The sequence below is a fragment of the Sinocyclocheilus grahami genome, unplaced genomic scaffold (assembly GCF_001515645.1).
Source record: "Sinocyclocheilus grahami isolate Dianchi unplaced genomic scaffold, SAMN03320097.WGS_v1.1 scaffold38.1, whole genome shotgun sequence".
Taxonomy (NCBI): Eukaryota; Metazoa; Chordata; class Actinopteri; order Cypriniformes; family Cyprinidae; genus Sinocyclocheilus; species Sinocyclocheilus grahami.
In genome coordinates this window covers 2,564,073-2,582,828 of record NW_015505217.1, presented here as the reverse complement: position 1 = coordinate 2,582,828, position 18,756 = coordinate 2,564,073, and the positions used below count along the sequence as shown (strand labels likewise).

The following is an 18,756-nucleotide window of genomic DNA, read 5'->3' as shown; positions in this document are numbered from 1 at the left end:
CGGCTGCGCCTCTGTCCTCTGGTTATCCGGCTCCACCTTGAACTAAGGTGACTAGATGTACCACTTCCCTGGGAAGTGGCACGTCTGGTCACCTTACCTTGGACGCTCATTGCTGTGGCTCCACCTCTGTCTCCAGGACCATCAGCGTTGTGTGGGGTCATCAGCTCATCTGCTCCACCTGGGTCTCCACCTCCAGTGGTTCCATCGGTTGTCCCCAAGGTGTCATCTGCCAAGTTTACATGGCTCCTCCATCCCTCGACTCCACCCTGTGGTTTCGTTTCTGGCTGGTCTCTGGACCAACACCTGGCTCCTCTGCTCCTGACTCTATGATTGTTTTCTGCCCTGCACTCTTTTTCCTCTTCCTTTGCTCTGCACCCTCCTCCAGAGCCCCCCACTCTCCCTCCTCTGGACTATGCATAGTGCGAGGATACTTCTTCCCAGGAATTACTTGTAAGTTTGTTCAAGTATGGTAGATAAGAGAATGGTTGTTTACCCAGTCAGCTCATATTTTAAGAATGAAAAATAGTAATTGATCTGTTATGGTAATTATTTACAATCTGCATTATAATACAATACCGACAAAAACAGGCACATTTTTGAAACTTTTATGGGCTGTTTAGGCCATCATTAAAACAATAAAATCCTTTATCAAAAAAGGACAATAGCAGTCCATTAAGCATATTTGAAACAGCAACAGATTTCTATGCAGTGTAAATGACTGTGGTGTTAAAGAGGCATGTAACACGTTGTTTGCTCCAGGTGTTATACAGTCAAAGTAATATAATACATATATTAGAATTAAAGTTAAACTCAGAGCATGTATTTTCACTTATATCCAAACAGATGCTAATGAATGAACAGTAAAGGTTCAACAGCAGAACAGTAGGCCGAATATAAGGCAACTGTATAGGAGTTCATTTTAATAAGAAGACTTTTGTGAACAGAAGTAGGATATTTACGTCAAATGCATTATTTTAGCATATTTAAAACCACCTCTACATAAAGAGGAAGAAGGTTCAAAGACAGTGTTGTTTTGTACTTAGAAAAGGCTATGTCACTGGTCCAGAGAATAAGCATAGGGGATTTCTTTCAACATGAAAACTAATTCACTGTCACTATATAATGGACTGCTGGCAGTTCACCACATGCGTTCACTCTCCCTGTCTCTCATGTGGTGTATCATACCTGGAGAATGAAGACCTTCATGAAGACTTCATTACTGTTTCTGATGCTGTGCTGTGCTCTGCAACTTACCTCAGCTGGTGAGTGTCTGTTTCTGTCATAGAATGTAAAAGTTTCAGGCTTCAGATTTAATCTTTTAAAGAGGAATCTTAAGGGAAACTGAAGACTTTTGTGAACAGAAGTAGGATATTTACGTCAAATGCATTATTTTAGCATATTTAAAACCACCTCTACATAAAGAGGAAGAAGGTTCAAAGACAGTGTTGTTTTGTACTTAGAAAAGGCTATGTCACTGGTCCAGAGAATAAGCATAGGGGATTTCTTTCAACATGAAAACTAATTCACTGTCACTATATAATGGACTGCTGGCAGTTCACCACATGCGTTCACTCTCCCTGTCTCTCATGTGGTGTATCATACCTGGAGAATGAAGACCTTCATGAAGACTTCATTACTGTTTCTGATGCTGTGCTGTGCTCTGCAACTTACCTCAGCTGGTGAGTGTCTGTTTCTGTCATAGAATGTAAAAGTTTCAGGCTTCAGATTTAATCTTTTAAAGAGGAATCTTAAGGGAAACTTAATAACAAACTAAAACAGTTTTTAAATCTCTTTCTGATAATATTAGATAACCTGTATTTAATCTAATTAATTAATTTAATCTGTATTTAAAAACCTTTTCAGACACAATGTCAAATGACATGGCAAACAGTATCTGCTGCTTTAATGAAACCAGTAAAATACCTCTGAATCGGCTGGAGTCTTATTTCTGGACAAGTAGAATTTGCCCCCTCAAATACACTGTGTGAGTATCCCCCATGTTTAGATGTACACCTATATTATTAACATGCTAGCAGTTAATTGTACAGTCCCGTTCCGTATGTACATACTATGTACTTATTATAATAATTTCAATAACTGGGTAATAATTAAGTACTAACCATGAACCTAAACCTAATCATAACCCATGTAATTACCTTATATTAGCCAGTACTTTCTTAGGTCGGCTAAGTACACAAGTGCATGTACTGTAAAGTAATAGGCAACCACTGACATTTATTATTTACTCACATTCATGTTGTTCTAATGCTTTTGTCTGTAATCTTCTTTAGGTTCGTAACAATTATGAAGAAACAATTTTGTGGAAACCCTGAAAATGCCTGGGTCAAGCGGGCCATGAAGCACATAGACAAGAAAAGTGCTTCAAATTCAGCAAAATGAAACTTGGAAGATATTGTCTACACAGATACACCCCCACCTCCATATATGATTAGAATTGTAAAATAACTTTTCAGAGTGTTATTATTGTCATGTGCATTATTCAAATATTATTTGCCTTGTTGTCTATTATCTAAGTGTCTGCCTTTGACCATTTACCAAGACTATTCAGTTTAGATGACCATTTTATTGGAATTTGTGTCAAGTAGCAGTTTTTGTGTAAATAGTATTTACTTATGTTTTAATATATTTAAAAAAAATATATATATATATATATTAATAAGTCTTTGATTTATTTCTTTCCATTGATGCACATTATTGTTTCCAAGTAAATTTTCTAAAAAGCGTCTTACAAATATTATTGTTTAAATTGCATTTATGAAGTCTATTTTATGAACAAAAGAATATTGAATACTGTAATATTCTAAAGGCTTTATTATTATTATTATTACTACTACTACTTGAAAATAGGACGCAACAACTTTTTGAATATTCCACTAAAGGGCACACGTACATCATTACAGATGAATCAAACCGTTAGACATAAGAGAACGTCTTCATTTAAAGGTAACGTCAAGAGACGATGTTGTAAAAGTAGTCATTTTTCATTGATTGTGGAAGGCTATAGTAACACTTGCTGGATTTGTGCTGGTCAGATGAAGCTGACAGAGCATTTAAGCACAGCTAGGATTATCTTAATAAACTCTGCTAATTTTGCAATAGCTTCGTCTCCTGCTTTCTGCTCTTCTACTTGATAAAAAGCTTACAGTAAAACACTGATTTTGGGTGCCAGACAGGACTTGCTGTTAACTGCTTTTGTGAACCAGACAAAACAATGCTGACAGGTTGTGGCCGTGTAGGCCTAGCCTAGAAACCAGGTATCATTTTGTGGACAAAGCCCTAAGAACTTAAAATGAGTGGACTTCATTAATTTTAAGTGTTGTGTTTTAAGGGAGATTGTTTGTTTCATGGCGATGATTTCTTTGAAGAATTATGATGTTTGATTGTTATTCACTTGACGATTTGTATGTGTATTTTAGTTGCAGGTTAAATGCATTCATGTCACCTCTGAGTTACATGATTAAACAGATGTATATGCCACTTCAGATGCAGATTCCAGAAATGTTTTCTTATGTTGGAATGAAAGTGCCAACATAAGAACTTATGCTTACACTGTAAAAAATGACCGTGAATTTAACGGTAAAAGACTGTAAAAATGCTACAGTAAAATCCTGTTAAATGGTTAATGGTAAATGCCCCTACTATATACAGTGAAAAACTGTATTGGACATTACATGTATTGGACATTCATTTTACGGTAGTATACTGTTTTTGGAAGTGAAAAAGAACGTATAATTTACAGTGAATAACCGTAAATTGACATTCCCAGAATTCCCTGTGTTACATTTCATATTTGATGTTTTTTTGTTGAAATAACTATGTTTCTTCTTAGTTTTTTCTTATTAGTTTTGTATATTAGAGCTGTGTGTTACACCTAATGTTGTTAAATGAATGTTTATTGCATGATGGTGTTTAGTGTTTGTGTGAATGACACTGTGCACCTTCTATATATGTTATTATTTAAAAGCTGCTTGTGATGGGCTTTGGTTCATCGTGTGACTTTCTCATCACCGCCTGCATTTGATGGCTGTCAGTGTATTACAAAGGTACAAAACAGATTTCAGTACTTCAACAGTTTGGTATATTAACATTATATCAGTTAATGAAATTACGGTATTTAACTGTAAATTTAAGTTAAAACCGTAAAATCTAAAACGTTGCTACCGTATTTTTTACGGTAAAAATTCGTTTTTTTTTTACCGTAAATTTTACGTTTTTTTACCGTAAATTTTACGGAATTTTTTTGACAGTGTACCCAAAGATACAAAATGTTAGAAGGAGTTAAAACTGAAAACAATCTTGCTGCTTTAAATGTGTATACACATTTTTTAATATTGATTTGCTCCTTTTCCATTTTGCATTTACTTGTACTTTTACTTTCAATATGTTTAACATTAAAAAATACTTTTCAACAATAATTATCACATAAAACCTTTACTGAAACCAGTACTATGTAAACTGTGTTAAAAATTTGCTAAATGTATATAATGAGCGAGTACATCATGAATTCATCTTCCAAACCGCGTTTTTGTCTTACACTTATAATAAGTACTTATATTTGGACTATTGTAGGCTGGTCGGGTCGTCACCGCTGCGGAGTAACACATACCTGCGTGAATCGCCATAGACATACACTTAGAGAAGTAGCTCCGGTTGGAATGTTCTTCCGCGGGATGTGTGCAGTTCTGTTTATTAACCGCAAGAGCGCCAAAAGTTACATAGTGCTGCTTTAAGTAATATTCTAAACAGTCATTTTAACTTCTACCAAAGTAATTTTCTGGTAAGATATGTGTACATTTACTTAAGTGTGGCTTTCAGGTATTTCATCCACCACTCTTTCTGGCACTAAGCACGGGGCTTGCTTTGGTTATTGCCACCATAATTTCCCCCTGCTCATATGCAGTTTTAGCACATAACAACACCTTCGTATAAAGAGAAAAAGAGGGTTTCAAGACAGAATTTTGTTATACTTAAAAATATAGACCAGTGGTGCTGCTCTTTCCTTTTACACAAAAACTATTTCACCGTGTCTATATAAAGGGCTGCTGGCAGTTCATCACATGTTCTTACTTTCTCTGCTTCTTGTGTGCTGTATAATACCTGGAGAATGAAGACTTCATCACTGTTTCTGATGCTGTGCTGTGCTCTGCAGCTTAATACTTCAGCTGGTGAGTGTCTGTTTCTGTCATATTTGTTCTCTGTCACGGGAACGGGATGTAGGCCTAAAGCATTTCAGGCTTCAGATTGAAACTTTTCTGGAAACTTCATTTCAACAATCTAAAATAGTTCTTAGTTATTTCTTTCTGAAAATGTTGGATATCCCTTATTGACTCTGTATTTTAAAAACCTGGAGAATAAAAACATTTTAAAACATGCTGAATCACATTCACTTTTTCAGGTACTAAAGCAATAATGAGCGTTAACAGTATCTGCTGCTTTAAAGAAATCAATATCAGAATGCCTCTGAAACTTCTGGAGTCTTATTTCTGGACAAGCAGCAGTTGCCCTTTCAAACACATTGTGTGAGTATGCTCTCGATATGGTTAGATGTACACTTATATTGTAACTAATCTTTAGTATTTACTTCACGTTCGTGTAGTTTTAATGCTTTTGATGATTTAATCTGCTCTAGATTTGTAACAGTTCCAGATTCCAAGAAACAGAAGAAAGAAGAGATTCAGAAGAATCTATTCTGTATGGACCCTGACTATAAGTGGGTCCAACGGGCCATTAAGTACTTAGACACATGTTTGCATAAATAAGTAAAAAATAAAATAAAATTGGTATTGAACTGTAACCTTTCAGAGAGTTACTATTGTGATGTGTATTATTCAAATGTGTTGATCTCATCATTATCAATATTATTATGTCAATAGGCTACTGATGTGATGTACATTTTACTTAAGAGAAACCAGGCTCAGTCGGGCTGCATCACAAGTGAGATATTTTTTATTTTATTTATGAGGTCTGTTTTATGAACAAAAGGTTATCAAACATTTTAACATTCCTGTTCTAAAGGAAATAGAATAGCATATTATTATGATGATAAATATGGACAAGTTGCAAGTTACTACTTTTTGAATATTCCACTAGAGGGCAGACGTACATCATTACAGATCATATAAATCGCCTCATAATCTGTTCTTCCGAGTCTGTTGATAATTAAAATGATTTCCCTCTTTATTTATTTATTGATTGATTAATTTATTTATGAGATCACAATACTGACATAATTGTGTGTGTGTGTGTGTGTGTGTGTGTGTGTGTGTGTTTGAAGTATTGCGTATGCATCTCCCGAGGCAACTTCACACGGCATCTTTGCCCGCCACTACAAATACCACAATCCTTTGCAAAAATCCAGTAATCCAATGAAAATCGAAGGTGGGCGGGATTTTATGACATCATAACAAGCGGCCAGTCGCTGACCAATAGGGCTTGCATTCTCTAGGAGGAGGACAATCGCCTTTCATGCTCGCACTCGCAGCATTGTAACATTTTCCCCCGGCCGATGCTCACATGCTTGTTTTTGTTCTGTGCACGTTTACTTCCCTTAAAAATCCACTCATTTAGTCCAAATCCGAATCAGCCGTTAGAGTTCATCATCGCTTCTGCACTCGACCCTTTTTGAGTCGACTCATCTTTTTATGCCTGATCTATTGGGATTCAGAGTGGGTGTTGTCACAGGACAATGATCGAGAGACCCGACTCAGCTGTTTCCAGCGTTGCAGTGAGTACAATTTTCATGCATTTACCCAAATCTGCCTAGAAAATACATTTAAGGCACATCTGGTTTATAGATTCATGGATTTGCATAGTGGTGGGCGAATTGATTCCTAACGTGACTGTCCCTCTAATCATCTATGTTACGGCAAGCCGATTTCACATTTATTACTTAAAACTAACTAGCATCTATTTTTATTACTAATTTCACCAATAACTTTTAAACAGATGCTAGTACTTTTTCCAGTGTCATCTAGTAGGCTACATATTCAAGTAGTAACTCTACATCTATTCTTTTTCTGCTAGCCGTTGTTCCAAGTAACAAGTCACTATTTCTCTGTTAATGATAACAAATTGCAAATTCTGTTGTAATGTGTGGTAATTGTTTGTAGTGCTAGTAAAAAGGTAACAACAACAGTTGGAATATATACAATACACAGATTCCCATAAAATTTAATGGTTAATATTTGCAACTTGTCAAAGCAAAGTAAACGTGACTAGTAAATGAATAAGCACTAGCAGCACTATATGAAAACAAGTGTCTTCACTATTGGATTACTTTTTAAAAATGGAAAAATAGGTACTAGTTACATTAAAGTAGATATTGGCTGTTTTAAGAAATAAATGTGAAAATAGCTTGCCATAATCAGGGATCCATAAACTTGATCCAAATTCTATTGTGTTTGAGGCTGCACACATAATATGTTGAATATCTATTGACCTCAAGACAGATGATTGTGATTGCAGATGCATACAGATGTGTTTTTGGAGTGCAATAGTTGGGCTGTTAATAGCTATTTGGAGCAAATGAGAATGACAGGCTCTAAGCACGAGCAGTGAGTGGAGATGCATTTCAATGGGGTTAGAGAGAACAGCAGCCAAAAACTGTCACCAAGCATATATCACAATCCCATTCGTGTGAACCTGAAGGAAACTTCATATGTCTGTTTAAAATCAAAATAGGGCCATTTGGTTAAGAGTAATTGTAAAAATAGCTCATAAAAGTGAAGTTGGTTCTGAGAAAAAGTCTAGCATCATTTCTTTGCAGATGCCAATTGATATTATATACGTTTATAACTTTTAATACTCAAGTACTTTTTTGGGGCCACTATATTGAGGGTCCTCATATCAGCTGTGTTATGCATCCTTAAAAGGATGAATTGCACAAATGTTAAACCTATTCTGAATAGAAAGCTTGTGAACACCCACATTGTTTCCCACATACGCTATCTGCATTGTTCAATCTGTCCCGTTCTCTACACTGCACGTCTGAGTTAGGATGGTAGCATGGAAAGGGGTTCGATAATCAATGATTTGATTCACCCATTTGGTCCGATGTTTTGTTGTTTGCCATGTTGGGCATCAATGACATCAATCTTACAGTTACGTAAGAGCTCTTGAAGAGTGAAAGCATGGAAAATGCCCTGAGCTGTTCAGAGAGCAAGGCTATTTATAGACTGCTGTATGAAATATATAGTATGGTTTTGAAGAAGATGCTGTTGCATTTTGCACTGCAGGTGTCCATAAACTGTTAGAGGTTTCTTATCAAATTCATTTTGATATTTTGGTCTTTTAAAGGGATCGTTCACACACACACAAATAAAATCGTTGTCATTTATTCATGCATGTTGTTCCAAGGCTGTATGAGTTTTAGGGATGCACCAATATTCACATTTTAACCAATACCATATTATAATTTTTTCTGATAATTATGTTATGGCCAATAAATAATAAATGGTTTTGCTGTTTGTGCTTTTTACATAATTAAATTGTTTTTTCATGTTGTGCATAATTTTTTTGTAATATTGTACATTACAATGTTGCCGTTGCAATATTATTATGTACAGTATAAAAATAATGAAAAATATATTTATTTGTCTAAATAAATGAAAAAGAAAACACTAAAATCGTTACATTTTGGCATTGCAACATTATAATATACAATATGGATAGTTAATACTTTGTAGCTATTTTTCTGAAGATTTATTAGAGTTGCATGTTGCATCGATACCATATCGGTTATTGGCCAATAATTTTTCTAATTTATCGGTATTGCCGATGACCAATATGGTACAGATGCATCATGCATCTCTCTAATGATTTTTCTTCCAAGTATGCTTTTTTGTGTTTTGTTTAAATGAGTGTATTTTGTCTAAATGAAAAATAAAATGCTAAAATCTCCATTGCAGAGTTGTAATGTACAATATGAAATTTTTTTTTTATATATTTTTCTAAAGATTGCAATTTAACAGTATTATTAAATTAGTGTTTAAAGATTAACTTTAAGTGAGCATTATATAATGAAAAAGGTAATATAAATGTAAAAACAGCGAAGATCATATTATTTATTCCTGAACATTTTTTATTAGAGATGCATGTTATCAGCCAATAATTTTTCTAATTTATTGGTATAATCATTTTCTTACTACGAATTCTAACAAAATTTTAATTTTTGTGTGAACTATAGGAAATAAACTGTTTCCCAAAGAATCTATTTGGGTTAGTTTTGGTTTAGATTGGTTTAGTATATCTGTGGTTAGGCCCAAAAGAGTTAAGTCGCCCTGATAACTGTAGCCCTCTCCATTCAAAATATCTCTCTCTAAATGATCAGTATGGCCCCTATTAGTTAGTTTTCCATTGGCCTACCATGCATGAGAAGCTCAGCGGAGCCAAAGCAGAGCGATCAATTGTGCTTGCCTCGCCTAGCGTGTGCTTCAGCGCTGTGCTTCTGAGAGCATGAGATTACAAGAGATGGAAAGCGACGGAGAGAAAGGGATGGAGGAGCTCGAGAAGGACTTAAAGCTGGACAAGGCGCTGGCTGTGATCTGGAACGAAATTCACTGTCTCCATGACGACATTGAGTTCATGATGGATTTGATACGAAACGTAAATGAGCATGTGGGCTTCACCTCATCCCATGTGTCCTCCCTTCCCCAGCCTCTTGGTTTCCCAAAGTTTGTGTTTGGGCTAGAAAAGCGCTCAACCTCCTTGTTGGCCTGTAGCTGTTTTGGTGTGTTACTTTCATATGTGCTTAACCGATCTTATCCTCAAATTAGCAAAATTCCATGTTATCCTTTGTTGTGGTATCCCTGCATGTGAGATTAGGAGTCGCTAAGTCATTATCCAGTGTAACTAATGGTAATATTAGCATAGCCTTTAAATCTTTCCTCTGAAGTCTTCTTGAGCCCTGTTTTGAGAGGGATAACAGTAATGAAGGAGCCGTTCTGCTCTATAATCAGTGGAATGTGGAGTAAAGCTGTGTTCTCTTCCAGCAGAGGAATCTGGAGGGTTATGTCGGCTTCGCCAACCTCCCCAACCAGGTGTACAGGAAGTCCGTGAAGAGGGGGTTTGAGTTCACACTCATGGTTGTCGGTAAGTCGCAAAATTATTTTGCTCACCTGGGACAAATTCAAATGTTTGCAGATTAAAGTTTTTATAAGGTTTTAGACGTATAACAAGTAAATATTGTGCTTCCATTTCCAGCTAAATTAAGTTTGGATGTAATTAAGTGTAATTAATTTTGTTCTTAAAAATTAATGTTAATGCTGATTTTTTTTTATTTTTAAACAAAAACTGGATGTAATTGTGCCTTTAGAAAACATTCAGGAAACATTCATATAACGTTAACAGTTGACACACATACAGTTCAATTTGACATTGCAAGTCTTGTGTGAAAGGATGTGAAACTAGTTAGTTTTATTATTAATTGAATGCTGAAAATGTATACATTTTTATATATTTAGTTCTATTTGCATCTATTATTTATGATGTAATCATGGCAACATAGTTCAACTTTTATAATACTAATGACATGAAAAGATTAAAACAAAAAAAGATGAGATTTTAAGTTCACATTCACATATTGAAATGATGGTAATGTCATAATTAAGTTTTTTATTTATTTATGGTATTTCATCACTGAAAAAAAAGGTCAAATATGATGGTAACAGGGTTGTGCATAACATGGGACACAAAATTGTAAGTTATTTTAATAATACATAGAAAAATAAAATCTTACAAAAACACAAAGACAAAATGCTGGCTTTTAATTCCATGTATTTTTTAATCTAAAATTTGCTGATAATATTTAAGCAAGAACAGGCCTAAAACTGCATAAAAATAATAAGAAAATTTGTAACAAAAAATACATAGTAATGTTGACATAGGTGATTATTTGAAAAAGTCTCTTTTTACATACATGAGGAACACAAATGACACTCGTTTTGTAAAATGATACACAAAATGAGATTGCTGTTGTTTGCTTTAAGTAAATAATCTGTCTGTGGCTTTGCATGAAAGTGATTTTTTGCTGATGAACGAATGCCCACATACAAGAGTAGATAGATGAGAAACGTTTGTATGATCAATACTGTTGTCACCATCACACTCTCTGTGGTTTGGATGCTGTGACTAAAGCTGTATTGGAAATATGAATCTCAGTGACATAACTGCTGCGGAGCGCTTCGCCATAGTAACTGGCTTTGTGTCTGTTAGCACTTGCAGAGGGTTTGCTTTCCAGCTCTGGTGTGAAATAATCTCTTTATTTTTTCTGTTCCTCTATTCCTCTTCCAAGTTGTTACTCATTCTGTGTCTTTGTCTCTCTCTCATTCCCTTCCTCTGTTATATAGGCTAGTTGTCTAGTTTGCGGTTTCCTGTTTGGTAAACCGGCCTTTTGAGATACTTGTACTGGTGCCAGGAGTTAGTCTAGTCTAGCGCACTAGTCTTTGTAGAAAGCGGAAGAACAGAAAGCTGCTTGGTTTGAAAGTAACTTTGCTACTGTAATGACAATGGACCATTTTAACCAGTAAAATTTTGCTGGTTAAAATCTAGTCTTTGTAGAAAGCTGGTTGTGTTGCCTTGAAGATATGTGGCCCCTAAGTAAATTTACAGTGCTCGCAAGTGTAAATGTGTGGTCACATTAGCAATATTTTAGCAAAATTTTACTGGTTAAAATGGTCCATTGCCATTACAGTAGAAAAGTTACTTTCAAACCAAGCAGCTTTCTGTTCTTCAGTGCGGTGAAATTGTGTGACCATCTTGAACATGAACAAAATCTGCATGGGGATCTTTTTTCGAACGCACATGAAATGACTGGAGTTTATCCACAAAATTTTGCTGAGCTCCAGTAAATGTGATCTAAAATATCAAACTTTCATCCCGACTGTTTTGTTGACAATTTAGCCTTTAGCTGGTCTATCTGTTTTTGTTTTGTAATCATTTAAGATTAAAGTTTGACATTTTATAAAATGTTCAGAATTCTGGAACCAACCATATTTGCATACAGAATTGCGATTGGTCTTGAATAGGGATTGGTCTTGCAGTAAAAAATACAGTAAAAACAGTAATATTTTTTTATGTTTTTTACAGTTTAAAGTAACTTTTCCATTTTCATATATTTTATAATTAAACTTATTCTTGTGATGGTAAAGCTGAATTTTCAGCATCATTCATTACACCATTATTCAGTGTCACATGATCCTTCAGAAATCATTATAATATGCTGATTTGCAGCTGAACAACAACAACAAAAAAATATTTTATTGACACCAAACATTTGAACAGTAGTGTATTTATTAGGGCTGGGTAAAAAATATCGATATCTCGATAATAATCGATTCTCATTTTTACAGAACGATATCGATTCTTAAATCCCAAGAATCGATTAGTCTAGCCTGTTTTCAGTTAATGGACGGAACATTGAAGGGCACTTCCCATCCAATATAACGCAATATGCATTGTGCTTTGGTACTTTTAATATGAAAGTCTCAGATTTCAAATTCTGTCCAATGTATTGCAGTATTACAATAAATCTCATGTAATCGCTCAATCAGTGTTTCAGCCGCGCAAAGACGTCAATATTATGGCTTGTAAACAATGTCACGTAACGTCACATTTACCTCAGAAAAACATAATCGATGACCATAAACTCATTAGTCGTATAGAAAAATAAACTCTAGAGGGCAGTTTTGCTAAATGTATGCACCATATAACATATTCATTATAAATTTTAAATGTTCTTCGATGTTTAATTTATGTTTGAATAAATCCATTATTTTATGACAGCCACCATTGTTTATATATATATGACACCAAACATTTGAACAGTAGTGTATTTATTAGGGCTGGGTAAAAAATATCGATATCTCGATAATAATCGATTCTCATTTTTACAGAACGATATCGATTCTTAAATCCCAAGAATCGATTAGTCTAGCCTGTTTTCAGTTAATGGACGGAACATTGAAGGGCACTTCCCATCCAATATAACGCAATATGCATTGTGCTTTGGTACTTTTAATATGAAAGTCTCAGATTTCAAATTCTGTCCAATGTATTGCAGTATTACAATAAATCTCATGTAATCGCTCAATCAGTGTTTCAGCCGCGCAAAGACGTCAATATGATGGCTTGTAAACAATGTCATGTAACGTCACATTTACCTCAGAAAAACATAATCGATGACCATAAACTCATTAGTCGTATAGAAAAATAAACTCTAGAGGGCAGTTTTGCTAAATGTATGCACCATAACATATTCATTATAAATTTTAAATGTTCTTCGATGTTTAATTTATGTTTGAATAAATCCATTATTTTATGACAGCCACCATTGTTTATATATATTTTTTTTTAAAACAAATTGAAGTAGAAATATTATGTAATTGTAACTTTATTGTTTTAAAAACTTCATTAAGTGAAATTAACAAATCAATTCATTTTAACCTTCAATATTATAATAATGTAGTACCAACTGACTCTCATATATATTTTACAGCATTAGCATGTACTGTATCTGATATATATTCAAAATAATATTGAATCGAATCGCAAGCTTGTGAATGAGAATCAAATCGAATCGTGAAATTTGTGTCAAAACCCAGCCCTAGTATTTATACAATGAATAGCACCACTGATCTTAATAAATGCCAATCTAGTAAGTACCAGTATCTGTCTTTAAGTGTTTCTCATTTAATAATATTGAAATGCCACATTTTACCTCAGAAACAAGTTTCCCCCTCCACATAATTTCTCTCTAAACAGGTTTTTGCATATATGTTCCACAAACTGGGCTGAAAATATGACGTAGTCTAACTATCTAAGTGTGTAATACACGTAATGGGGGTTTTGTATCTACTTAAAACTGTCTTCAGGCACGTCCAGTGGCTTTTTAAAGGACAGAACTGAAAACTGCCGTCTTGTTCTCTTGCCACTCATCCTGACAGACACCACAGGGCTTTGGCTGTGGACTCCAATTTTCCCTCCAAAATCTTAGGGAGGGAAAAAATCTGTTTCCTGTCTTTTCTGTCTCTCTGTCTCTGTCTCCCTTGTGTTTTTTTTCCACAAGCATTTCCTTTCTTGAGCTTTCCCTCTCAAACCAGCTGGCAAAATGTTTCTTCAGGGAGAAACCGTTGGAAAATGTGAAGAGTTTTTGAGGTTCGTTTTTCAAATTGAGTTATCTGAGGCGTGTTTGAGGTGCAAGAACAGGCCACAAAAAGATTCTCAAAGTGAAATGAAACCTTGAAGTTTGTAGTCTTGTTAAAAAATATGGTTTAGTCTGTTTTATTAACTGTTATTCAATCTGTGTGGTAGAATTCACACCTGTACAAGCAATGAATAGAAAAAAAAGGTAAAATTTCCTGCATGTTTTCGTTAATTGCGCTGTTTGCGTTTTTCACAGTAACATCTCCGACAGCTGTGTTTGGACATTAAGTGATGATTTTTCTAATCTGTAGCTGAAGTCTTAAGACCTGACATGTTATTGAATTCCAAGTCGTTCAGACATATTTTCAACAACACAGCAGCAATTTGTCTGGTGTGGCTGCACTAGTGTAGCTACTGCTAAGAGCTGTACATTAGCATGCTTTAGGTCCGTTTAAAAGGTCCTGCCTGAAACACGGACAAACACCGGGAGGAGATTTTAATCCCTGGATTATGAAGCCAAAGCTTCCCCTCTCTGGCCTGCCAACAGGTCATCTAACAACCCGGTCATAGAGCTAAGCCTGTCAGACAGTCTTAGCCCACACATGCTAATGTATCCACCAGCGCACAAACACTGGCGTATCTCTGGCTTTTCAAATAAACACTCTTTTAAAGTTTCGTTCAAGTTGAAAAGGGGAATATTTTAAGTTTAGGTATTTTGCGCAGGACTTCTGAGGTTCGCAGCTCTCGATGGCTATGAGTGTATTTACTACAAATAATACCACAGTAATTTATTATGTTTTAATTTCTTATTCAAAATACTTTAAAGTTTTCATTTGTAAAAGCCACCAAATTCATATCCCATTCTGCTTTTAAAGTGTCTAATTGTTCATTTATTTACTGTCAATTTCAACATATTTATGAAAATGATTCTAAATCGTTCCAAAACAGTGTAACTGACTTGTGAACAAATTGCAGAATTCATGACAGCTTGCATGATTTATTAAAGAACTTCAATATCTATACACTCAATGGTGAAATGTAGCTTTACAGATCTTCTGTCACATTATGGGAAGTGAAGTGTTTGAATTAACTGCATCATTTTAACCACATATTTCACATAGGTTCCTGGAGAGCTGGTTTGGGACTTCTGAGAAATATCATGTGGACTGTGTATCTTAAACAGTGTCCATGTGGTTAACATACCGACTTTTAATCGTGTGAAGACTGCTATGAATGAGAACAATAGCTTTTGGAGAACCATTACTCTACCATCTGAAGCATTTCTTAAAGTGGTTGTATATAATATTACAGATTCAGTACAGAAATTGATGCACGTGGCATAAACATAGTCCATAGCTTAGGGCAGAATTATGTGTGTTTAAGAGTCTTGCATTGCCGGTGGGGAACATCTAACTCATTTCCACCATATCTGCATGTAAGTTAATGTAGAGTGTGTATGCTGCTCGAGCATGTGCAGTGTATAACATCACTCGTGTCACCTCATGGATCTTATTTTTTATGTAGGTCAGATTGATTTTCCTATTTGAAGTTACTTGTGTGTGTGTGTGTGTGTGTGTGTGTGTGTGTGTGTATGTCCATGGGAGTTTTTTCAAAGCGTTGCTGATTGTTGTCTCAGGCTGTTCGGAGATGAACTCTGACCTTTGTTGCCGAACAATGGATCTTATCACTACAGGAGCCCCTCTCCGAAAACTAGTTAAACACACACTTGCTATCACACTTGCATTCTCACGTCCTTTAAAATCAGTAACTGTACTAAATACTTGATCCCAAAGCTCTACTTTGTTCTGACTTGTTCAAATTAAAATAGTGTTTCTTGCTGTTTATTTGCACCAGCAATTCAACTTTGTTTATGTGTTGGGGTAGTGGGGCCTCTCTTTCGCTCACTGTCCGCTATCTGTTTGTTAAAGGGTTAAGCAACTGTACGGCAGCAGCGCTTGAGCCCCTTTTATGAGGGGAAAAGAGTGAGTGAGTGAGCGCACAGAAAAGACAGCAAGAGATTGGATGGGGGGGGCAGGGCAGTGGAAAAGAGGTGGAGATGGGGAATTGTCAGGATATCTGAGCCCAGTAATGGGCCCTGGGGTGCTTTATGACAGGAAGAGGTAAAAAGATGAAAGTCAAGAAGAATGTGTGGAAAGTTTATCCATTCGTCCCAGTCCTCCCATCCGCCCATCCATTTAGGGTAGTAGCAATTAATAAGGGTAGAGAAGTAATCTTTCAATCTAAATAGGGAAGTTTGATTAATTGATGATCGATTAATTATCATAATTAACAATCCATGTTAAAACACTTTTCTAAATGATTAAATGGATAGTTTACCCAAAAATTAAAATGTCGTAATTTACTCGCCTTCATGTATGACTTTCTTTTTTTTTTTGTTGAACACGAAAGATACTTTGAAGAATGTTGGAAACCAAACCACATTCATTAAAAATATATATTATTTTTCAGTTTTCATTTTAAGTTTTAGTAATTTTGTAATGCATTTTTGACATTTTTTTTCTATTTCTATTTAACTTAATTTTTGAAAGTTTTTTTTTTTTTTAAATTAAAAAAAAAATGTTCTTTTTAATTTTTTTGTTTTTTAAAAGTATATTTTACTATATATTTATATTTGAATAATTTTACTTTGAAACCGCATGAGAGTGAGTAAATAGTGACAGAATTAAAATTTTAGGGGTGAAGTGTAAAGATTTTTTGGGCCATAGATTTTTTTTAAAAGACATTATTTAAAAGACTTGCAGACATACTGCATGAAATGCTGGTGACTTTTGAATAGGGCTGTGCAATTAATCACATGCGATTGTCATGCGCATCTCGTCAGTAAAGCCGGTTCCGTGATTAGTAGTAAATCGCCATCACCTGCTTTCAGATGGAGCGGTATTTACTACACAGAGCCGTAGTTCACTGACAAGCTAGGCAATATCGCATTCATAATTGCAGATGAATTGCATTGAATTATGAATGCGATATTGCCTAATTGTCGGTGAACTACGGCTCTGTGTAGTAAATGCCGCTCCAACTGAAAGTGGAGTACTAATCACGGAAGCGGCTTTACTGACGAGATGCGCATGACAATCGCATGCGATTATTTGCACAGCCCTACTTTTGAACACCATTTGCCCCCCGACTTTTTCAAGCTAAATGCAAACCGTGTTAAACTGGGTCAGGAAGTGATGCTAGCATGCCCCTTTTATTCTGAAATGTCTGTTCTCCTTATAGCCTGTCTGAGTTTAGTTCAGCGTAAAGCCAGTGGAAATAGGGTCTATTTATCTGCACTATGTGGTTGTGCCAGTCTATTAGCACTGCTATAGACTTTTTCCTCTGTTTAATGGTTTTCCAGTGTCTCTGTTTGTCCTAGCCGGTGAAGCACATGTGCTGTATCCCTTTTGACTGGAGTAGAAAAAGAAAGACATTAAAGGGTCCAAAAAGAGACCGGGAGGTGAGTTCACTCCATTCATCCGTGGGTCTGATAAAGGTCAGCCAACTGTGAACTAGACCTGGGTCCTTGCTGTGTGACTGAAGCATCTCGTTTTCAGAGATCATGCGGACCGATATTTAATTAAAAGAGGGGATAAGGCTAATTGGGTCTGGTTTTGCCCTGAGGGGGTGAGAGGGAAAGAGAGGGAGAAACAGGGCATTAGAGATATCTGGAGCTGGAGGGTAATCTATTATTCTCAGCCGTTAAAGCAGTGGCATTGGGATTTCATGAATACATCCTGCTGTGTGGTTTCTGTCAAACACAAGCTTTTACTGGCCTAAACTAACCTCTGGAAATGGTTTGAGCAAACAAATTTGCAATGAATTTAGATTTTTGTGTTTTCTCACAAATATTTTAGGTGGTTTTAACCAATCAGTTATGTAATCAAAAGTAAACCGCAACAATAACAACAACAATTATTTATTATATAGCAATTTGTTATTATATTTATGAAAAGTATTTTTGTGATCTGAATGGTTGCAAAATTTATTTTTGTCTTAGTTTTGGGACTATATCTAACTTTTACCAGTGTAACCCATTTTTTTTTTTCATTAAATAAAACTATTAAAAAGTAGTTTTTGATCATTGAAATACAGCTGAAAAAATATATAAATATTAGGGGAAAAAAATCTTAAAATTAGAAATGTTGTCTTAGTAACTAACTGAAATAAGTTGAAGTACTAAAATTAAAGAAATAAATTCAAACTTAATAGAAATATTTAAAAAATGACAAGCACACAACTAAATTATTAAAACTTTCAAACTAAAATTAAAATTAAAACTGAAAATATATAATCTATTTTGTAATATTTATAAATGATATAATAGTAGCCATAATAGTAGCCTATATAAAAAATACTAAAATAAAGCTAGTGTTTTGGCGCCAACAGCCTAGTGGGCAGTATGCCGACAGAAAATGCCGTTATGTTACGGGCATCCTGAGTTCGAATCCCGGCTCGAGGGCCTTTCCCGATCCCACCCCTCTCTCTCTCTCTCTCTCTCTCTCTCTCTCTTACTGTCGCTCTCACATCTCACACACACACACACACATGCATCTGTAAAGTGCAAACACACGTGTCTGACAGCGGTCTGATCTC

General features: G+C 35.3%; 2 protein-coding genes and 1 long non-coding RNA gene across 9 annotated transcripts in view; all 3 read left to right on the top strand.

Moving 5' to 3' along the window:
• The first annotated feature begins 1,540 nt into the window (after positions 1-1,540).
• On the top strand, positions 1,541-2,400 carry LOC107581859 (C-C motif chemokine 2). The gene is made up of 3 exons (XM_016267531.1): positions 1,541-1,679; positions 1,864-1,984; positions 2,292-2,400. The coding sequence occupies exons 1-3, from the start codon at positions 1,610-1,612 to the stop codon at positions 2,398-2,400; spliced, it is 300 nt and encodes a 99-aa protein (XP_016123017.1). The 5' UTR covers positions 1,541-1,609.
• Positions 2,401-5,423: 3,023 nt separating this feature from the next.
• On the top strand, positions 5,424-5,763 carry LOC107581868 (uncharacterized). The gene is made up of 2 exons (XR_001608875.1): positions 5,424-5,540; positions 5,651-5,763. It is a non-coding gene; the product is annotated as an uncharacterized lncRNA (long non-coding RNA).
• Positions 5,764-6,448: 685 nt separating this feature from the next.
• Positions 6,449-18,756, top strand: part of septin15 (septin 15) — a 31,537-nt gene continuing 19,229 nt past the window's right edge. For 2 of the 7 annotated variants that reach the window (XM_016267510.1, XM_016267507.1), the window contains exons 1-2: positions 6,449-6,745; positions 10,014-10,110. In XM_016267510.1, coding sequence (XP_016122996.1) covers positions 6,707-6,745; positions 10,014-10,110 — 136 coding nt within the window. In that variant the 5' untranslated portion in view covers positions 6,449-6,706. Of the gene's footprint in view, positions 6,746-9,427; positions 9,625-10,010; positions 10,111-18,756 lie in introns of those variants that run through there. The other 5 variants (XM_016267508.1, XM_016267506.1, XM_016267504.1 and 2 more) reach the window with 4 other exon arrangements.